Source organism: Pleurodeles waltl, chromosome 3_1 (genome assembly GCF_031143425.1).
Source record: "Pleurodeles waltl isolate 20211129_DDA chromosome 3_1, aPleWal1.hap1.20221129, whole genome shotgun sequence".
Classification (NCBI taxonomy): Eukaryota; Metazoa; Chordata; class Amphibia; order Caudata; family Salamandridae; genus Pleurodeles; species Pleurodeles waltl.
This window is the reverse complement of record NC_090440.1, coordinates 1964449132-1964470621: the sequence shown is the minus strand read 5'-3', so window position 1 is coordinate 1964470621 and position 21490 is coordinate 1964449132. Positions and strand designations below refer to the sequence as shown.

Below are 21490 nucleotides of genomic sequence, written 5' to 3'. Positions count from 1 at the left end.
CACTTGCCAGACCCAAACCTTCTCTTTTCTTACATGTAAGGCACCCCTAAGGTAGGCCCTAGATAGCCCCAAGGGTAGGGTGCAGTGTATGGTTAAGGTAGGACATGTAGTAATGTGTATTATATGTCCCGACAGTGAAATATTGCTAAATTCGTTTTTCACTGTTGCAAGGCCTGTCCCTTTCATAGGTTAACATGGGGGCTACCTTTAAATCTGATTAAAGTGTAGATTCCCTTTGGGAGCAGATGGACATGTGGAGTTTGGGATCTCTGAGCTCAAAACATTAAAATACATCTTTTAGTAAAGTTGATTTTAAGATTGTGTGTTTGAAAATGCTACTTTTAGAAAGTGAGCATGTTCTTGCTTATACCATTTCTGTGACTCTGCCTGTTTGTGGATTCCCTGTCTGGGTCAGTTTGACAGTTGGGCTGGTTGCACCTCACACTAGACAGTGACACAAAAGGAGCTGGGGTGTAGTCTGCATTTCCTGATGAGCCATCTGTGCTAGGAGGGAGGGGAGAAGTGGTCACTTACACCTGAAAGGGATGTGCCTGTCCTCACGCAATGCAGTCTCGGACCCCCTGGTGAGTGTCTGAGGCCTGGCCTGGGCAAGGCAGGATTTCACATTCAAAAGAGACTTCACTTTGAAGTAGGCCTACCTCAAAGGGGAAATTGGGTATAAGAAGGACACCCAAAACCACGGACTTTAGATCACTTCTAGACATCAAGAGGAACCTCTGTCTGGAGAAGAGCTGAGGAGAAGTGCTGCCCTGCCTGTGACTGTGCTTTGTGGAGCTATCCTGCAGTTTCTGCTTCTGCCAGAGTAAGAGGGCAAAGACTGGAATTTGTGTGCCTTCCATCTTGTGAAGAAATCTCCAACGGCTTGATTTAGAGCTTGCCTCCTGTTGTTTGAAGTCTCAGGGACAGCAAAGACTTCTCTCTACCAGCACCTGGAGTCTCTGGAGGGACTCTGCTCTGGAGACAAGTGGTGCCCTATCCAGTCCCTGGGCCCTTGAAAGGAAAGCTGGTGGAAATCCAAGGAAATCGACTTCGGACGACTTCGGACAGACAATGCTGCTGAATCCGGTGACGCCGCCTGCAACTGACTCCATGATCTTCGCTGGAACGCGGCGACCTTCGCCAGGCCGACGCCGCTGCAGCCCCGCTGAAGTCTGTGGAAGTCGCCGCACTACGTCATGACCGACGCCGCTCGAAGTGCGTGGATTCAATGTTTCGCACAGACGCCTCGATCCCTGACTTCGCACATCGACTTGTTTTCACTCTTCACCAAAGGTACTGTACTTGGGGGTCTACGCGACTCCGTGTCTGGCGCCGCTGGTGTCGGCTTGTTGGGAAGTACTCCGTCACAATGCCGTGTTAACATCTCATCGAAGCATTTTGTGTTTCTAAGCTCTATTTTTTAGTTTAATCTTTAATAATTCATAACTTGACTTGTGTATGTCAGATTTTTATCGTTTTGGTCTTGTTTTGTTTAGATAAATATTTCCTATTTTTCTAAACTGGTGTTGTGGCATTTTGTAGTGTTTTCATTAAGTTACTGTGTGTGTTGGTACAAATACTTTACACCTAGCACTCTGAAGTTAAGCCTACTGCTCTGCCAAGCTACCAATGGGGTAAGCAGGGGTTAGCTGAGGGTGATTCTCTTTTACCCTGACTAGAGTGAGGGTCCTTGCTTGAACAGGGGGTAACCTGACTGTCAACCAAAGACCCAATTTCTAACATGATCAGGGGTTGGGATTTGGACTTGTATTTGTACTTGACATACAGTGATTAAATGTACACTACTGTTTTGATCTCAGACCACTACGTGACCACATACTACTTGTTTGGTGATCTTTCATTTTAATCTTTGGGACTCCTTTTAGTTTTACTTCCATGATTTTGCTGATCCCTTGACTGATTCTTTTTACTTCATTGGGAACTTGTTTTCTGCTGTTGGAACTTTGCACTTGTTGCCATCATGTCTCAATCTGGAGATGCAACAGCTGGAGCTGTGTTTGAATTAGGGAAACTGAAGAGGTACTCAGTTGCTCAATTGAAACAGTTCTGTGAATATCTTGCCTGTCCCATTAAGAGCTCCGCCAGGAAGGGGGAGCTGCAAGAGGCATTGAGGGTCTGGGTGACAGCCAAGGAAGCTGGGGGGCACCCAAAAGATATGGATGGGGAAGTGCAGAGTCTACACCATGGTGTTGTAGAAGTACCTGTTACACCTGGGGGGGGGGGTCTCCAGGAGTGGTAGAGGTAGGTCCTCTAAGGGTCTGACTCCTAAAGATGTGCAGGACAGACAGGCAGAAAGGGCTCGCCAGTTGGAGGCAGAAACGTTGAGGATGCAAAGGGAGTTTGACGAGTGGAAAAGGGACTTAGAGATAGAAACTATGATTTTGGCTTATGAGCTAAAACTTTAAGAGCTGGAAGTCAGGAGGGCTAAGTCCAGCTGGAATGGTGGCAGCAACAATTTTATATCCAGTGCTGCTGAGGAAGTGCACATGCCCAGAGATGTGGGGCCCTACTTGAAGAAGGGAGTTGACACACACCAGGAGGTTCAGGGGTATGAGGTAGCTCTAGTGATGCACAGGGTCCCTGAGGTGGATTGGGGAACTGGCATGGGGAGTCATATTCCTACTAGTGGGAGGGACACTCTACTGACTCTAGGTGAGAGTGACAGGGAGAGGGGTTTCGCCCAGGTAGAAGTCCTGGTTATGGAGTGTGAAGACATCCCAGAAGAGTGTGGGTTGAGTGTCAGGGACAGTCAAGTACTGTCTCACCAATCTCAGGAGGGTGATGTGGGGTGCTTGTTCAAGGCTGAGTCACTGGATGGTTGGGTGAAGGGTACTTTGGTTAATTCTTGTGAGGGGCTGTGTGATGTAATTGCTGGAGAGCATATTTCTAGTCCTTATTTTTCAGAGCTACGCCAACACCAGGTGGAGTGTGAGTTCTCTGACCCCAGGGAGCTCACAATGGAGGCAAACTTCTGGGTGAGTACCAGAGATTCTGAAGAGGCATTTGGGGCTGCTCCTGAGAGGAGTGGTCTAGGAACTTCCCAACCAGGTGAGGTAGGGAAGGATTGTAGTGTCCCAGGTAGGTCCCAGTGTAGTGGGATGGGTGAGGGACCCCATGTCAAGTCTCAGAGGAGAGGGAATGGGGATGGGTTGAGGCCCAAGGTGCCCGAGATCCGGTCCCAGGTCCTGAAGGGTTCCATGAGGGAACACCAGGAGGGGAGCCTAGCCTGTACCATAGGGCCATCTGTTGAGGGAGACCCCACAGTGTCAGGAGAACTTGGGGGGGGGGGGCGGCTGTAGCCAGCGTCCCACCAGTTCTGGTGTCTGGCAGTACCACTCCTAGTGAGGGGGTGCAGAAGTCCATACAGAGGGTTGAGTGGGCGTTGCGGACCCCAGTGGAGAACCTGGAGGGTCAGGGGTCAGCTCTGAGAGCGGAGCCCCCCAGGAATGACCTTGGTGAGACCATTTCTGGGTTGGGGGGAATCCAGACTCTGTCAGATGGGCAGAGGTCAGGAGACCTGCGCCAGCCAGACTCTTGTGTGGCCCTTGGGGATGGTGTGTCCCTTGAGGGGGGTAAGTGTGCCCCCCTAGAAGTCCTGGTGTGCCAGGCAATGGTTCAACTGCAGGGTAGTGACTCTGGGTGCAGTTTTAACTGTAAATTCGACTTGGCAAGTGTACCCACTTGCCAGGCCAAAACCTTCCCTTTTCTTACATGTAAGGCACCCCTAAGGTAGGCCCTAAATAGCCCCAAGGGCAGGGTGCAGTGTATGGTTAAGGTAGGACATGTAGGGCCAGATGTATGAAAGCTTTTTGCATTCGCAAACGGTGCAAATGCCCGTTTGCGAACACAAAAAGCCATTTCAGAATGTATGAAAGACATTCTGAATGCAATTTTAAGGAATCGCTAAAATAGTGATTCCTTATTTGCGATTTCTTAGCACATGTAAGAAGCAATTCCTAAATGCAAATTGGGCATTTAGGAATCGCTATTTACCACCAGGTTGAACCTGGTGGTAACCATGTGCAAATTTTAAAAATGCATTTAAAATGCATTTTTAAAATGTACATGTAAAGCACACATGCCTGTTTGGCATGTGTGCACCTTACATGTCCTAAAAAAATATTTTGGGGTGCAGCAGAGGGGGCCTTAGGCCCCCAGCACCCTGGGGTTTTGCATTTCCAAAATTGTGATTTCTAGTTAAGAAATCACAATTTTGGAAATGCAAAAAATTCGCACCTATACAGGCCCATAGGTGAAAATGGGTCCGGTATTGCAATTTGCGATTCGGTATTAACATTAGCGATTTTTAAGAAATCGCTATTACCGATTCGCAAATGTGATACATTACATTTTGCGAATCAGAAATAGCGATTTCTTAAAAATCGCTATTTCCGACTCGCAAAAGGCCTTCTTGATATATCTGGCCCATAGTAATGTGTTTTGTATGTCCTGACAGTGAAATATTGCTAAATTTGTTTTTCACTGTTGCAAAGCCTGTCCCTCTCATAGGTTACCATGGGGGCTCCCTTTAAATCTCATTAAAGTGTAGATTCCCTTTGGGAGCAAATGGACATGTGGAGTTTGTGGGCCATTTCTAACAAGGAGCATTTCTCTTTTTTCTATTTATTATTTTGATCTATTTTGCCATGTGTTCGTTGGTTTGAGTGTGTATTTTACTGTAGATTGGTGAGAGGATGAATGTAAGAGTGACCAAGGGAATGGATAAATGGATATATGAGTGCAAAGGTGAGTGAAGGAGTGCATGTTCGATGAGGTACAGAGTACCTACACTCAGAGGCGTAGCTTCAGGGGAGATGTTTGGGGTGTTACACCCCTAATAAATGTATTTTGTGATAATTAGTTGGGTACAGGTGCTCACTGTGGGGTATGGTGAGGTATCTGTGGGATTTCCTAAGTAATTTTTACACACAGACAAAAACGCACACACACACACAATCCCTCTCCCTGCTTGGAAAGTCTTAAAAATGTTGGTTATTTCACAAAACAATGTGTTTTCTTTCAATTTGTACCAATACCAATCTGCATGACTTTCCATTTCCATTGCTCCTTAAACCCCTCTCGTGCTTGTCTCGTAATTTACTTTAACATCATGTGCCAGCATGATTGCTGGGAAATCTGACGCTCAGACCCCTCTCCCACCCTCTCCTTCTGAATTCTTACTAACCACGCTGCGCCTCTGCCTACACTCACCAGTTAATGAAGAGGCACGCTCAATTATAAGCCAGGACTGTTGGCATTGCTAACGCTTGTTTAATATGAATTTTCCTGCTAATACTCACATAACATGCTGGATGGCAGAGGCTGTTTTGGTCATATTGTACAACTGCTTGATGTCTTGAACTTTACGCAGAGCTGCTTGGCTGTTCTGGCTCTGTCGCAGGTCAAACTCCGTTCTAATTTGTGTTCCATACTGCACTACGGCGAACTCGCACTGCAACAGAATGTGAGAGAATGGTTTGTTACAGGGGCGTAAGAAAGGGCCCCACAACCCCTGCGACGTGGCAGCCCCGCAGTTGTACGCACAGGCAGTAGATTAAGAAAATAACGAACGACAACTGCTGCCACCTGGAAGCAGCCTGTTCTCTTGGAAATAGTCAGTGAGCAGAAAGCAACAAAGTTGCAACAAATTTGAGGAAATGTTTTGTTGTGCTATATAGAAGGCTAAACTGAGAAGGTGAGGTCAAGGTTTCATGTCCTTGAGCGTGTGGGTGGGGGGCAGGGAGTAAAATAGAGGGGGAAACAAGAGGGAGAAAGAGGATGTATAGAGTCAGGTAAGTAAGAGAGAGCTGAGAAAAAAAAGAAAAACAGATCACAGAAAGAGAGAATAGACTAGGGCTGATAGATGGAAAATTAAGAGAGCAAAGGTGAGAAAGAGAATATGTCACAGTGGAATACAAAAGAGCAAGAGAGAATAGGAGGACACCACACACTGGCCAGCATATGAGACAGAGAAGAGAGAGAATTAATAGAGACAAGTACGTGTGTGTGTGCGTGTGTGTGTGTGTGTGTGTGTGTGTACTACCAAACAAACACCCCCAAAAGAGGTATACTCCTCAATATTGAGTCCTGAGCTCCAGAGCACTGCTGGCTACAGTATTTAGTATTCACAATCCAGCAGTGATGGATATTTTTTCATTATCCAACACGTTTCGTCATTTATTATTTATGTGTCTATACATTGAAGCATGCTTCAATCAGACTGCACTTCAAAACTGGACCTTCGGTGAAATCAGGTCCCCCATAGTGCCATCTGTTTGTGGCATCTTAACTCCTTAGTACTTGTCAGATATAAACATGAATTGGACGAATTGAACTATTTATTGACTTTAAATTTATGGAAGTACGATTGTTGCAGTGAGATTATAAGAGCTCTGATGGAGTCATAAATGAAGAAACATGTTGGACCATATGCTGATAACATGGAAGAAGAATCGGCATACCCATGACCAGTGGATTGTGATTACTACCTACTGTGGCAAGCAGTACTCGAGGGTCTGGAATCATTCTGCAATAAATATTTCCTTTTTGCTTATTAGTGTTCATCTAGACAAATAATAGAATAGAAGAAGAAAAGGCTACTTTTCATTTTTGAAACTACAGCTTTGATATTGTTCTGTGACCTACTGTGCAGTCTCGGATGCAGTCTCTGCAGCAGGCATTGTGATGCCAGATCACAATTGAAGTAACTTACTACAGTTGAGCGGCTACTCATTTCTTTAGTATGGGTGACTTGAAGCGTCACAAGTTGCTTGTAAAAAGGAAATAGTGATTCCCAAATGAAATGCCAAGAGAATCTGAATTTCATTAAAGACATTGAGGCTAACATTATGCATTTGTTCCTTCATTGCCACTCCACGCAACACTTTAAAGAAGTTAACATCACTAACAAAACATTCTAGAACAAAATACTCAGTGTATATAACAACTCTGTGGAGACACTAATCTGTCTCTTTTAAAAGCTGACTAATCTTTATCCAGGTATCCAGTCTACCAGAAATGAGGTAGGACAGTTCAACAGCATAAGAAGTCTTCTAGTAGGGCAGTTATGGGATAATATTTGTCCTTCTTCCATTCAATAAACACAGAGAACACCAGTGCTACCATGACAACCGCTATAGTAGACTGTATTACTGCATACAATCTGGAACCAAAAATAAATATTGGTAAAGATTTTGCACTGAGAATTTATAAACTAGACAAGAGCAAAAATATTATCATAAGCAATCAATCAATAAATTTAGACAATTGAAATAAGTCACATATTACTTTCCTCATAACCTGTTTTTTTATGCAAACAAACCATTCGCAAAGGAAAGATAGGGAGGGAGGGATAATGTTAACCTTCATGCCTTTAATGAAATTCAGATTCTCTTGGCATTTCATTTAGAGAATCGCTATTTCATTACAAGACCAAAGGCTACCATTATGCATGTTAGTAGCCCCTGAGAACCACATCAGACATGTGCTCAATTGGTTTACAATAATGTTTCACAAAGGTAGAGGAATTAGATCAATCAGCTGCTTTCAAAATATCCTCTTACCTGCCAACTTTATAAAAGGACTAGCTTGCCGTTGCACCTCTCATAGAAGGTGCTTTAAATTTCTGCAAGTCAATGCCAGCTGACTGCATAGTCCATTTAACTCATCTAGCGATTGTAGCCATAGTAACCACTTTAAAAGATACAACAAAAGAAATCAATAGTTAGTCAGAACCAATTATAATCTTTCCTGCAATCCACCACACAAAGATTTTTGCACGAATCAAAACGTGGGTACAATATTGTTTCAGACATTGTTTTTGTTCTTTTTGTAATCTCAAAGGTAACCCGAAAGCATCATAAACTCTGTTAATTACATCCAAAGCCTTAAATTCTGACACTCTCCAACACAGAATTAAACAGAGTAAAGAGGCCAACTTTACAGAGTCTTTTCAGGTCTAAAAAGCTATTGCCAGGCCAAGAAGTAAACATGGAGAGAACCAAATTTACATCCCATAATGAATTATGCCTAGATCTAGGAGGCCTTCTTAATCTAATGCTTTTGAGTACTCTGCAAACTAAAATGTTCTTTCCAACAGATCTGCCATTGATCAGGCTATCCCTTGCAGAATATGCCGACTAATAGCAATTTATCCTCCTAAATCTAAGGCCCCTAGCAAAATGTTCTACTAAAAAGTTTACTACTTCCACTACAAGAGCCTCCATGGGATCCAAATCCCTTCCGAAGCACCAACATACACAATACTGTCATATTCCTCTCTGTCAACAGTGAGTACCTGGTGTCCATGATTCGTCCAAGAGTTCTTCAGCTCTTCCTGAAAAACCTGACATTTCTCTAGCTCTCCTGATATTCTCCATGCAAGAAGGTTCAAAGTCCCATTCAGAACCAGAGGGTGATCATCTCCGTCTGTGTTTAGTAAAAGACATTACACTGCAGACATTAAGAAAGGGATGTTGCAAGCTAGATTCAGGCACTTGGCACAATGTCTGTGAAATCCAAAACAGAGTTATCAGAACAAGAGAGCAGCTCTCCTGTCTGACCTTCTGTAGAACTCTTTGAATCATTGCGAAAGGAGGAAACGCATGTGCATTTGTTCCTTTCCATGTCTGAAGAAATGCGTTCACTGCCAGAGCACCCGGGTCTGGCATCCAACAGAAGTATCTCTCCAGTTGACAAGTAACTCTGCTCATAAACAGGTCTAAATGCAGAGGGCCCATAATCTGGGATAGTCTTCTGAAACAATCTATGTTGAGCTTCCAATCGCTGAAAACCCATAAAAACCTTGAATTCCAGTCTGACCTGACATTAACCTTCCCAGGAAAATATTCTGCCTTTAGGCTCATCTTGCGTTCCAAACAAAACAACCAAAGCTTCTTTGCTAATGTTGACAGGTCGGAAGATTTTGTTCCACCAAGCCGATTTAACTATGCTACTGCAGAAACATTGTTCATCTTTAGCAGTACTGCTCTGCGCTGCAAACAATTTTTGAAACTCATAAGGGCATAGAGCCCTGCTGTCAACTCTTGATAATTTATATGATGTGACCGCTCTACATGTGACCACAAACCACCAGTGTCCTGTGTACCTAGGCGTACACCCCAACTAACAGAGCTCTCATCCGACTCCAAAATAGAGTCTGGGGAGCATCCAAAAATCATTCTGCATTTCCATGCATCCACATTCTCCAGTCACCAAGCTAGCTGTCTTCTGGCTTACCCATGCAGTACTACCTTGTCTCCATACCACAAACCTCCTGAAGCGCCTGGTAATGTAACAGACCAGGAAAGATCGATTGAATGGATGATGATAAGAGACTTAGGAGTCTGCCTAGTTCTCTCAATGTTATGGATTCTCGCTTGAGAACAAACCTTATTTCTCTTTGTATTTCGGTGATCTTCTTTGAGGGTAGTTTAAAAACCTCGTCACAGTATCTATTGTGAAACCAAAAACCTCTAGAGTCCAGGAAGGGGTTAAGACAGATTTCTCCTTGTTTACAATAAAGCTTAAATTCTGCAGGAGAGAAATTGTCATATTTAATCTGCGTTCAGCATCGAGACATAATGAGGATATCGTCCAGATAGATGATCATTCGTATACCTCTCTCTCTGAGGTAGGATGCTACGGCCCCCATCACTTTACTGAAACACCAAGATGCCAACGAGAGGCCAAAAGGGAGTGTGAAGAATTGGTAAAGATGACCCTGCCAGGTAAATTGAAGATAAGATTGATGTTCCCTGGCCATTGGGATAATAAAATAAGCATCTTTTAGATCTAATTTCACGAACCAATCCTGTTTTAACAACAAATCTCCTAGAAGATTGATCCCTTCCATTTTGAAGTGTCTGTAGACTAGGAATTTGTTTACATTTCTTAGATTTATCGCAGGTCTTCTCCCTTTGTCCTTCTTCCTCACTAAGGACTGAGTACTTACGAACAACCTGTCCGCTAGAGGCACCTGTAGGATGGCTCCTTTTCTGTAACAAAATTCTTACCTCTTCCTCTACAATGAGCTATTGCGTAGGTGTTAAATTCAGCTCTCTTGGTGAAACAGATTGGAAGGGTTCTCCCCAGAAGTCTATTTCGAACCCTTGGATGGTTTCTAAAATCCCTGGTGCAGGAAGCTGGCCTGGTGTGTGGTGGGTACCTAAGGTACTTACACCTTATACCAGGTCCAGGTATCCCCTATTAGTGTAGTGTAGGCAGTGTCTAGAAGCCAGGCCCTCTTGAGATAGCTGTGGATGAGCAGCCAAGGCTTAACTAGGAGACATGCAAAGCTCATGCAATACCACTATACACACGTAGCACTTACACACATGAAAGACTACACTCAGTGTTAGAAAATAAAAGTACTTTATTATGGTAACAGAACACCAAAATACTATAGAGGTAATACTCCCTTATGAGGTAAGTAATACACAAGATATATACACCAGTTGTCAGAAATAGGCATACGAATAGTTGGAAAACAGTGCAAATAGTGTAAAACACAATAGAGAATAGTGGCCCTAAGGGGAGCACAAACCATATACTAAATAAATGGAATACAAGAGTGTCACCCCCACCTAGGTAAGTGGAGTGTGTTGAGGGTCACTGGGGGTACCAGGAAAGCACAAAGGTAAATACCACAACACCCCCCAGCAACGAGGAATGCAGGAGTAAATTACTAGAATTTACCCAAAACACCCACTTAGAAGAAAAGAAGAGAATTGGAAAACCCAGAGATGACAGCAAGAAACCTACGGTGGATTCCTGAAGAGGAAGACCTGTGGAAAGAGGGGACCAAGTCCAGAAGACACAGCAGAGTACAGTGGGGGCAGGAGCTCGTACCCACCAAGCTGATAGCAGGAGTTGGTCAACAGTGAGGAAGAACAGTCAGCAATGCAGCCCTGGAGTCTGAGTTGAGTTCCTGGAGGATGCAAGTGATGTCCCATGCAGGAAGGAAGATTGCATTCTTATTTGCCTGCTTGGATTCCACCAACAAGCCTTGGCACAGGCAAAACGCACAATTGGTGGAAAGTGGCGCTGCTGGGGACCAGCAAGGCCCAGGAGGACTGTACCCAGGAGGGGGAGCCAGAAGGGGCCCTCAGTGTCGCAGAAAGCCCACAGAAGCACAGGCAGCACTCACAGGAGTCCCACAAGACGGTTCACAGAAGTTGCAAAAGAAGCCCATGCAGCACTACAAAAAGGAGTCCCATGCCGCAGGAGAGCCACTCCGGGATCTGTGCGTCACAGAGAGGAGTGCTGAGGGCTGGAGCTACACCAAGCTTGAAGATCCCTTGGAGGAATTGCCAACAGGCCTTGGCAGCTGTAAAAGACACAGTGCACAGCTTTACTGTCTTGCATGGGGAAGCAAGGGCTTACCTCCACCAAAGTTAGACAGCTGCTAGAGACAATCGTCTGGACCACTTCCAACCACCATCCGTGATGCAGGATTCATGCAGCTCAGTAGGAGAGGGGATCCACGCAGCTGGTCATCGTTGCTGTTGGTGCCTGCAGATGCAGGGGAGTGACTCCTTCACTCCAAGGTAGATCCCTTATTCTTTCCTGTGCAGACTGAAGACGGGCTGTCCTCAGATGATGCACGACTGGGGAAATATTGCAGAAGCTGGAAGGAGCTATGGAAACAATGTTGCAGGCAAAGTCTTAGTCTTTGTTTCAAATTGTAGGGCCCTGGAGAGTCCAAATGCAGTTTCTTTGGTCAGAAGTTGAAGTGGAGGTTGCAGAGGAATCGTGCTGGGATCATGCAAGCTGAATCTGAGGAACCTCCTAAAAGAGGGACCCTAAATAGCCCTGAAAGGGGGATGGGTCACCTAGCTGGGTGGCCACCTATCAGGAGGGGGCTCTGACCTGGCCACTCAGATGCTCCCAGAGTTCCCTGCCAACCTTGGATTCAAGATGGCAGAACACAGGGACCCTCTGGAAGAGCTCTAGGCACCAACCTTAGGGTGGTGATGGACAGGGGAGTGGTCCCTCGCCTATCCATTGTCCAGTTTCGCGCCAGAGCAGGGACTCGAGGTCCATGAACCGGTGTAGACTGGTTCATGCACAGAGGGCATCAAATGTGCCCTTCAAAGCATACCAGTGGCTTGGGGAGGCTACCCCTCCCTAGCCATGTAACACCTATTTCCAAAGGGAGAGGGTGTAACACCCCTCTCCCAAAGGAATTCCTTTGTTCTGCCTTACTGGGCTTGAGTTGCTCAAGCAATAGGGGGTCAGAAACCTGTCTGTGAGGTGGCAGCAGCGTGGGCTGCCTGGAAAACCTCAGAATGCTGGGGGTCCTCTAAGAAACCCCCAGAGTGCATTGAATCATACAACCAATACTTTCACAAGTACTGGGGTATGATTCCAACATGTTTGATACCAAACATGCCTGGGTTTGGAGTTACCATTATGTATGTGGACTTAGGAAGTGACCTATGTCCAGTACACGTGTAAAATGGCGTCCCCGCACTCACAAAGTCCAGGAAAGTGAGTCTGGAGTTTGTGGGGGCACCTCTGCTAGTGCAGGAGTGCCATCACACACAGGTACCTGCACACTGCTCTCTGGGCTGAGAGGGCCTACCATAGGGGTGACTTACAGTGGCCTGGTGCAGTGACCTATAGTGAAAACGAGTGCATGCACCCGGTTCTCACAGTCTGCAATGGCAGTCCTGCAGAACCCTTTGCATGGGATCCCTATGGGTGGAAGAATAACTGCTGCAGCCCATAGGGATCCCCTGGATACCATATACTAGGGACTTACATGGGGGCACTGGTATGCCAATTGTGGGATGAAATACAGAGTTTTGGGAGAGAGAGCATAATCACTGGGGTTCTGGTTAGCAGGATTCCAGTGATCAGTCAAACACACTGACATCAGGCAGAAAAAGGGGCGACCCATGCCAAGAAAGAGGGTACTTTCCTACACATGGGTCTTGTGTAATTGTTTCCCAAATATGGAAAAATGATCTGAGTCATCCTCCCACCTTTCCTGGGGAAGAAGGTAAAATTGTTATAGTCACCCTGATATCCTGCAGTGGCTTGTCCACGTGCTCTGTTGCCTTGTCCACGAAAGACGCGCCCTCTCTGGGAAGAGAAGTTTCTGCCTTGGTAGCCTCTGCCGAATCCTCTTGTCTGTTGTTTGAGAAGGGGTACCTTTGTGAGCCCTGGCAGGTAGAAAGTCCCCTGCTGCAAGCCCGTCCAAAAACACTTGGATTGAAGACTTTGTGAATATTGGACTGAGCCTTGTCCATTGCAGTAAAGATTGCAATATACTTATTTAGGGTTTTAATCATGTTCTCTCTGAAAAGAAAGCCTTTAGGGTTTTCAGAAGGTTCCCACTCTGCAAGATCCCCAAGTTTGGGACTGCTTTTTAAGAGAACAACCATACTTCTCTTGGTTTTCAGCCCAGCCTTAGCGTTTCTGAGCAAACCCATGGGTCTTTGGCTCCATCCCCTGAGTAAATAAATATCCAAAGGAATTTAGTTGATATGGGCATCCTCCAGCATATCAATTTTCATAGGGCCCAACACATCAAAGAGACGGTCCTGGCAAGATTTGAGAGATCTTTCAAGCCCTATCTTTGGGTCTCTACTCAGTTTAAAAAGGAAGGTTATTAATTCTGGGTCTAGGTTCGGTGTGAGGCAAATCTCATCATGTATGACAGGCCGAGAAGATTCAGCCATCAGGATGTTCCTATCTCTCTTTTCAAGTGGATTACGAATCCACTTTTTAATGACTTTTGCCACGTGTTCCTGCGGACACCATTCCGCACTCCTTAGGTGTTTGACATTATTTGGTGAAAACATTTCTTTGCCTAAGGGATCTCTGATTACATCCTTTGAGGAAGAGGGGTGTTCTTCCTCCATAAGGAATTCAAATTCACTGTTGTTTAACTGTAAGACACGTTCATCTAGGGGGGTTTCATTAAAAGGCTCTTTATTATTTGCATCAATATTTTGAATGTCACTAGGAACATCAGAATCCAATATGCCAAGAGAGACAGTATTCAATTTTGCGTCGTGTAGGGGGACCATATTTTGTGAGGTGCTTGGACCTCCAATTCTTTTGGAGGTGCTTAAGACCTCCATTCTACTTTAGGAGCTTTGACGTCCCACTTTTTTATATGCTATAGCCTCTGATTCAGTAAGATCAATATGCTTTGCTTTTCTCTTATTGTCTCTGGTGCACTGCACCATTTGTTCTTAAGAAATGGATTAGGGGTCCCCTTTATCATCATCAGATCCTTCCCTGAACATGATTTGGTCTAATGTCTCTTTGACACAAGAGCACATCTCATGTTGCATCAATTCTTTATTAGTTCCTCATTAATCCTACCCTGTAACATTTTTTAAGACTGTCTTTCTTTCTCAGACACATTGTGAGACTATTAAAATGTAAGTTATTGAAAAAATTAAGGATGGCAAGAATAATTCAGTATTTAAAATAAAGGGAGGAATTTAGAGTGACAAAGGATATGGCCCTTATATGTGCCGATAGATTCTAACTGTAGCTGATCACCAGGAAATGCAGAGAGTGTAACTGTCAGTGTTGACACATTATCATCTCTCTGTACGCCAGTGTGAAAAACAATGTATAAGCATTGGCCGAAGCCGAAGGTAAAATGGAGAGGGAATTCTTGCGTTGGGGGGAACCGTTGCCCAACGCATTCCTCTACAATGTTGCAAGTCGATGGCGGCCGCCATTAGACATGATGCCGTGCCCAAAACTCTACAGGCCTCGGATGGAGGCACAGGTAAGGCTCGAGGCAAGGGTGGGCGTGGAGCGGAGCAGTCGGGGTCACACGAGCATCTGGCGGCAGTTGTTCCAGACAGCGCGGTTCATCTAAGACCACGCTGAGAGAAAGAACCACTGTCGGAGCTACAAATCCAACACGGAAAGCCTCCGCACTTAGGGCCATATGTACGAACACATTTTCCCATTGACACAGAATGGGAAAAACCCTTTGGTGCATCTGGCCCTTAGTCCTGTCCGCGTTGGTCTGAGGACCGCCCTGAGAGGAAGAATTGACAGGCAGCGCAGTCCAGTGCAGCTCACGTGGCAGCTAGACCTGGTACAGTTAGTCAATCTCTTTCCCTTTAAACAGCTCAAAAAATAATAAAAACAGAAAAAAGGGCAACTGATTTCATAAACTGGAACGTAAGGTAACACAGAAAACTGTATAGAAAGAAAACAATACAGTATACATCAAATATTCTTATCTGATTAACAAATATAGAAAGGTACTTGTCTGCGGGAAGCAGCATTTAAAAGAGGCAGATTAGTGTCTGTAATAAGTTGTTATGTACACTGAATATTCTGTTCTAGAATGTTTTGTTTGTGAGGTTAACTTTTTTAAAGTGCTGTATGGAGTGGCATTAAAGGAACAAATGCATAATTAGAGCCTCCGGTCTTCTAATTAAATTGAAAAAGGCTTCCATAAGGCTATTGCAAGCTAACATGTATTATATTAAAGATAAAGTACACCCTGTACTTAATCACCACCACAATAGTCACCCCCGAGGACCATAACCTTATAAAGGAACTCAGCATTTGGACTTGCTCCTCTATATGGTTATGAAACTCCTCAATGCCTTGCAATTTCCTTATCATATAGGCCAGGGGGAACTTTATCCCATATAAAATATGGTCACACCATCACCTCTACCAGAGCCACTGAAAACCTTGGTGTATACCTCTTTCATATGAAAGAGCAAGCATGTTTGCATACAAGAAGAATAAAGATAAAACCTCCAGTGCAAAATTAAACATATCAAAAACCTGTTAGATATTTGTTTTGTGAATAGATATTAGAGACAGTTCTATAAAAGTCAGTTTAAAAGAAAAAGCAGCAGACAAGATTCTAGCTTTTCTCTATCTAAGGGGTGTAAAAATAAGCATATACTCTCTGCTTGTCATTGTCAGCTATTAAAATAAAACAGAAGAAAGAAAAGCAGTGTTCTGCTAGTTGCTTTAAACAGCTGCTTTAATTATGCTTTGTGACTTGAAGTGCTTCATCTCGGTTTCTGGCAGCAGCCATTGTGACATCAGAATTAGACTGTAATAACCTTAACGATAAACGAGTTCTGACATATTTTCCTTATAACTGGCTGCTTGGTGTGTCACAAGTCACTGGTTATAAAGAAATTACTCACTGCGCTTAAACAGGGATTACAGGTCCCATGTATTATATTTGTTTAACAAATCCAAATACAACCTCCTGCTGTAAAAACATTAAAAAAACACACAGTAACAGACCAGTTAGGGGCAGCACATATTCTACCAAACCTTGACAAAGCAACTTGCATGCATAGGAAAGACTCAGAGTTTAGAAAAGGTTTCACAACAACGTGTTATGCCTTACACATGATGATGGAAAGTGCTGCAGATGAGATAGAGGTATGTGTGCAGAAGTGAGCTGTGGACAGAAGAACAAGTCACCATTATGAGAGAAGGGTGCAGCATGGGAAGACACAGCACATACTTAGCACTCTGACACGTTTAGAAGATTATTAAATCACATTGCTATGTTTGTTTGATATTGCCTTTTAACATATATTCTATAGTATGGCATATATATATATATATATATATGTATATGTAAAACCTAAATAGTTATGAATACAGAAGACATTTTCCTTTATGATAGAAACTATTATGCTGAATATGGTCTGGCTTGACAGCACAACTGTTGCCAAGTAATTATGTGAGACTCACCAGAAGAGGGGTCTTGGTTATGCCCAATGTTGGGAGCCAATAATACTTGTTTTGATTAGGCAGAAGTTGTGCACTTCCACAAAAATGTACTTGCCCTTCGCACAGCTGTGAACATTTTGTTTATTTATCTAGCTGTCTAAGCTTAAACATTCAGGGGCACCCACATGACATTGCAATGCTATTAAAGTGTCTCAGATAACCAGATTTGTTATGTTGCTTTTTTTTGTCAGAAGTACAGATGGGAGGAGGACAATCATTAATCTACTTGGAGTTTTAGGTCTGGCTTGACAGTGCAACTGTCACTTAACCTTTTAACATATACCAATATTATTTTACTGTTCTTTGCTCCACACAAACATATAGGCCCTCATTACAACACTGTAACACTGGCGGTAAAAGCCGCTTACCGCCGTGCAGAAGACCGCCAACACACCCCCCGGCCGCGGAATTCCGCCACAGCAATTACGACCCACTGCTCGGAATCCGCCAAAATTGAGACACCCACAGAAGTCCGCCACACCAAAGGTCAGTGATAAACTGGCGAAAACAAAACCTCCACCGTCACGCCAACAGAAATACGCCCACACTATCACGACCCAAGAATCCACGCAGCGGTCTTTCAACTGCAGTATTCCATTGGCGGTACACACCACCACGCTCAAAATACACACATATTTACAAAACACTGCCACATTGGACAAATCGAAATACACACACTTGATACACATACACACACCACTCCCACACACCCAATACAATATAAAACACACACTCCCATCACCCACAAACCCCTACGACAACAATTGAGAACAAAGCACAGAGAGAGACACTACAAACTACTACCAAGCATCCACAGGCACACAATACCATCACCCACATAACTTCCACGCACTTCACACAACACACGACTAAATATCACCCCACTTATCACAACACACACCACCCCACACATCACCCCCATGGCACCGCAAAGACACCCCAGGTTCTCTGAGGAGGAGCTCAGGGTCATGGTGGAGGAAATCATCCAGGTAGAGCCACAGCTATTCGGATCACAGGTGCAGCACACCTCCATAGCTAGGCATATGGAGCTATGGCGAAGAATAGTGGACAGGGTCAACGCGGTGGGACAGCACCCAAGAAATAGGGATGACATCAGGAATAGGTGGAACGACCTACGGGGGAAGGGGCGTTCCGTGGTCTCAAGACACCACCTTGCGGTTCAGAGGACTGGCGGCGGATCCCCACCTCCTCCCCCACAACTAACAACATGGGAGGAGCAAGTCTTGGAGATCCTGCATCCTGAGGGCCTTTGCAGAAGTAGATGGAGGAATGGACTCTGGTAAGTCAAATCTTAACTATTACATCCCTCACCCTACCTGCATGCTATCACATATCCCCACCCTCGCCCTCACCCCCATCACTCCAACTCCTCACAAATGTCCCAATATCACAAACCATACATCCCAACACCAAGCCCTGCACACATCACCAAAGCATGGACACCCATCACCAATGCATGGCCACTGCACATACCCATACACCCCCCTTAACCACCATCACACAAGGTCCCACATAGGAATGAAAGCACTGGGGTACACGGTCACCCACCCATTGCACACCATGGCACACACAGATGCAATAAACATCCTTTTATACCCCTGCAGGACCCCTACCCAACGTCACCGGACAGGAGGGTCCACACATGTCCACACCACCAACAGAAGAGGCCCACAGTGATGACAGCAGCTCTGTCCAACTGGATCTGGATGACCAGCCCGGCAAATCTGGGACCTCGGGACAGTCGGTTCCCCACACATTGGCACAGGCCACCACAGAGCTTCCCCCCTCTGGAAACACCAGCACAGCACCCACCCATTGGGCCCATACCTCTGTCTGCAGGACACGTCAATCAGCAGTGTGTCCACCACTACAGGGAACCGAGGCTAACCCACCACCCCAACAACAACAGGGACCTGGGGGCAGTGGCAGTGGGCTCACGGTCCAGGGGACAGAGGCCCAGGAACACAGGGGAACTGGGAGGGCTGCTGTGTGACGGCGGAGGACAGGCCCAGGGAACCCACTCTCCACGAGGCCCTCTCCAACATCATTCCCAGGAGACGATGGCAACAGTACTGGCAAAGTTTCAGGAGACCCAGCGGCTGCAGGAGGAACAGTATTTGGGCTTCAGAGAGGAACTCAGATCCATCAACTTCACCCTGGGCACCATCGTAGGGGTGCTGAAGGAAGTCCTCAACACCAGGAGGGACACTGTGGCACAACAAGGGGCCCCTGACACTAGCCTGGACAATGAACTACCCACCACCTCCGCCGGCGCTTGTGGACAGGAGGCACCACCACAGGACTACCACACCAGCACCCCACCCCCTGCAGACGGAGAACCACCCCGCAAACGGTCCCTGAGATCCAGGACAAAGACAGAGAACGATGCCAAGACCCCCGTCAAGAAATTAGACCGCCCTGATTGTCATCCTTTTGTCCCACCTTGTCACCCTGTTCATCCTTAAACTGTCGCGCCGCACCGCGCGGCGCGAGCCGAGCGTTCGGCACAAGCCGCGCGTTCGGCTCGGGCCGCGCTTCGCGTCTCTAAGACGCGGCGCGCCCCGAGCCTTTCTTGCACCCTGCGAGGCCCCAGGACTTACTTGGGGCCTCGCGCTGCTCTCTCCCTCCGTCTTGTTGGGGTCTCCTGACCCCTCTTACCTGTTTGCGGCTCCTTTTTCTTCTTTTCTGTCTTTCTTCCTTTTTGGGTCTGTTTTCTTCCTCTGTCCTTTATGTCTTTTCCCCTTCCCAGGTTACCTCTGTCTTCCCAGCATTCCTCCTTCCCTATTCTCTATGGTTTCTGCTCCAGTCTATTCTATCTACTTTTCCCTATTCAAGATGGTGTCCTTTTTCTTCCTGTGGGTCACTTCCTGTTTTATGGTATTTAAGGGTGGGTTTTCTTTTCCTCTTTGCGCTGCAACACTCTCTGTTTCAGTTAGTGTCCTCGCTCCTGATTTCCTAGCCCTTGGCTCTGGATTTCGCCATTTCTGTGTTACGTCAGTTCCTTTGATTCCCGTTCCTCTGTTCTTGTTCCAGGAATCCCCTGCGAATCTTCTGGGAGGTTTTTCCTCTTCTTCTGAAGGGGTTTTTTCCCTCTGGCGCTACTTTCTCTCGGTCACGGTCTGTCCTTGGCGTTTCCTCGCCTACAGCACCGTGGCTACCAGAAAGAGTCGCCCCTTTTTGGGCCAAAGTCGAACCCTCAAGATCCACGCCTCAAGATCTGCAAACTCCAGGCGCAAGCAGCACGTGAGTCGTGACAGATTGCAGCGCCAAACCATCCCGACGTCTTCTAACACCATGGAAGACACTGTGGTAGCTGCTGCGGATCCGGATCAAGCTCTGCTAACTACAATTCAGCAACAAGCTCAAGAATTACAGCAACTACGCAGTGAGAATCCTGCGCTGCGACAGGCTTTGGCTTTCCGCAGTGGTGATGTCCCGACGCTCTCCGCCTCTACCCATCGTTTTTCGGGTGAACCAACCAAGCTGCGAGAGTTCCTTGACTCCTTGACAGTGTACTTCGCCTTCCGACCCACCCAATTCTCCCATGACAGAACAAAGGTGGGTTATCTCATCAGTGCCTTATCTGGTCCTGCCTTGGCCTGGGCAACCCCGATGGTATCATCTAACGATCCGGTATTGTCGGATTATTCCGCCTTTGTGAACCGCTTCAAGCTGATGTTTAGTCGTCCGGGATTGGAGGCTTCAGCAGAAGAGGCCTTATGCGATATTCATCAAGGTTCACAAGATGTCCTTCAATACATTACACGCTTTTGTCAACTAGCGGCAGAGACCACCTGGGTGGAACGTACTTTGGTGACTTTGTTTCGTAGAGGACTCAAAGAAGAAATCAAAGACGAACTAGTACATTCCACCAGAGTGGAAGATCTTCATGGCCTGATGGATCAAGCCCTCTCCATCGAGTATCGCCTTCAGGAACGGAGAGCAGAGAAGAGAAAGAGCAGAGGGTCTTTTCAACCAAGCACCTCATGAGTTTTTCCGCATCGTTCTGAGGAACCTCGTCCTCCTGTCAGAGACACCGAAGGAGAACCCATGCAGGTGGATACAACTCGAGGCCCTCTCTCCGCTAGCGAACGAGAAGATAGACGAAAGAAGGGTTTGTGTTTATACTGCGGTTCTGCCGGCCACATACTGCGTACCTGTCCAGTACGTCCATCAAGGCCATCGGGAAACGCCGCTTCCCGTCCTCTGTAAGAAGGGAGGGGACGGGATTAGCAGCTATACCTTCCATCAGTTCTTTCAACGACAATACCACATCCTTGTTCATTTTACCAGTAATGTTACAATTACCTGATGGCCGTCAAGAGAAGACTATGGCACTACTAGATTGTGGAGCTAGTGGCATTTATATGGATAAGAAGTGGGCCACCACTCAACAAGTTCCTATACAACCTAAGGAGATTCCAGAACAAGTACACACGGTGGATGGATCTTTGATATCATCGGGTCCAGTAGATACAACTACCCTGATGCTGAATCTACAGATCAGTAACCATCAGGAACACATCTCCTTTGATCTTATAACTTCCCCCAACCATACCATCATTCTTGGAATCCCGTGGTTCATCAGACATAATCCATATGTGAACTGGGCTACCCGGACGGTTTCCTTGTCTTCACAGTTCTGTCACGAGCACTGTTTTGCTTCAGACAAGTATTGGTCGCCTAAGAGGTC

The 21490-nt window shown here is 45.9% G+C and overlaps 1 protein-coding gene across 2 annotated transcripts in view; it reads right to left on the bottom strand.

The window, feature by feature from the left end:
• ITGAE (integrin subunit alpha E) overlaps positions 1-21490 on the bottom strand; it is an 874109-nt gene that overhangs the window by 619169 nt on the left and 233450 nt on the right. For both annotated transcript variants that reach the window (XM_069226334.1, XM_069226335.1), the window contains exon 9: positions 5322-5473. In XM_069226334.1, the coding sequence (XP_069082435.1) occupies positions 5322-5473 (152 nt within the window). The remainder of the gene's footprint in view (positions 1-5321; positions 5474-21490) is intronic.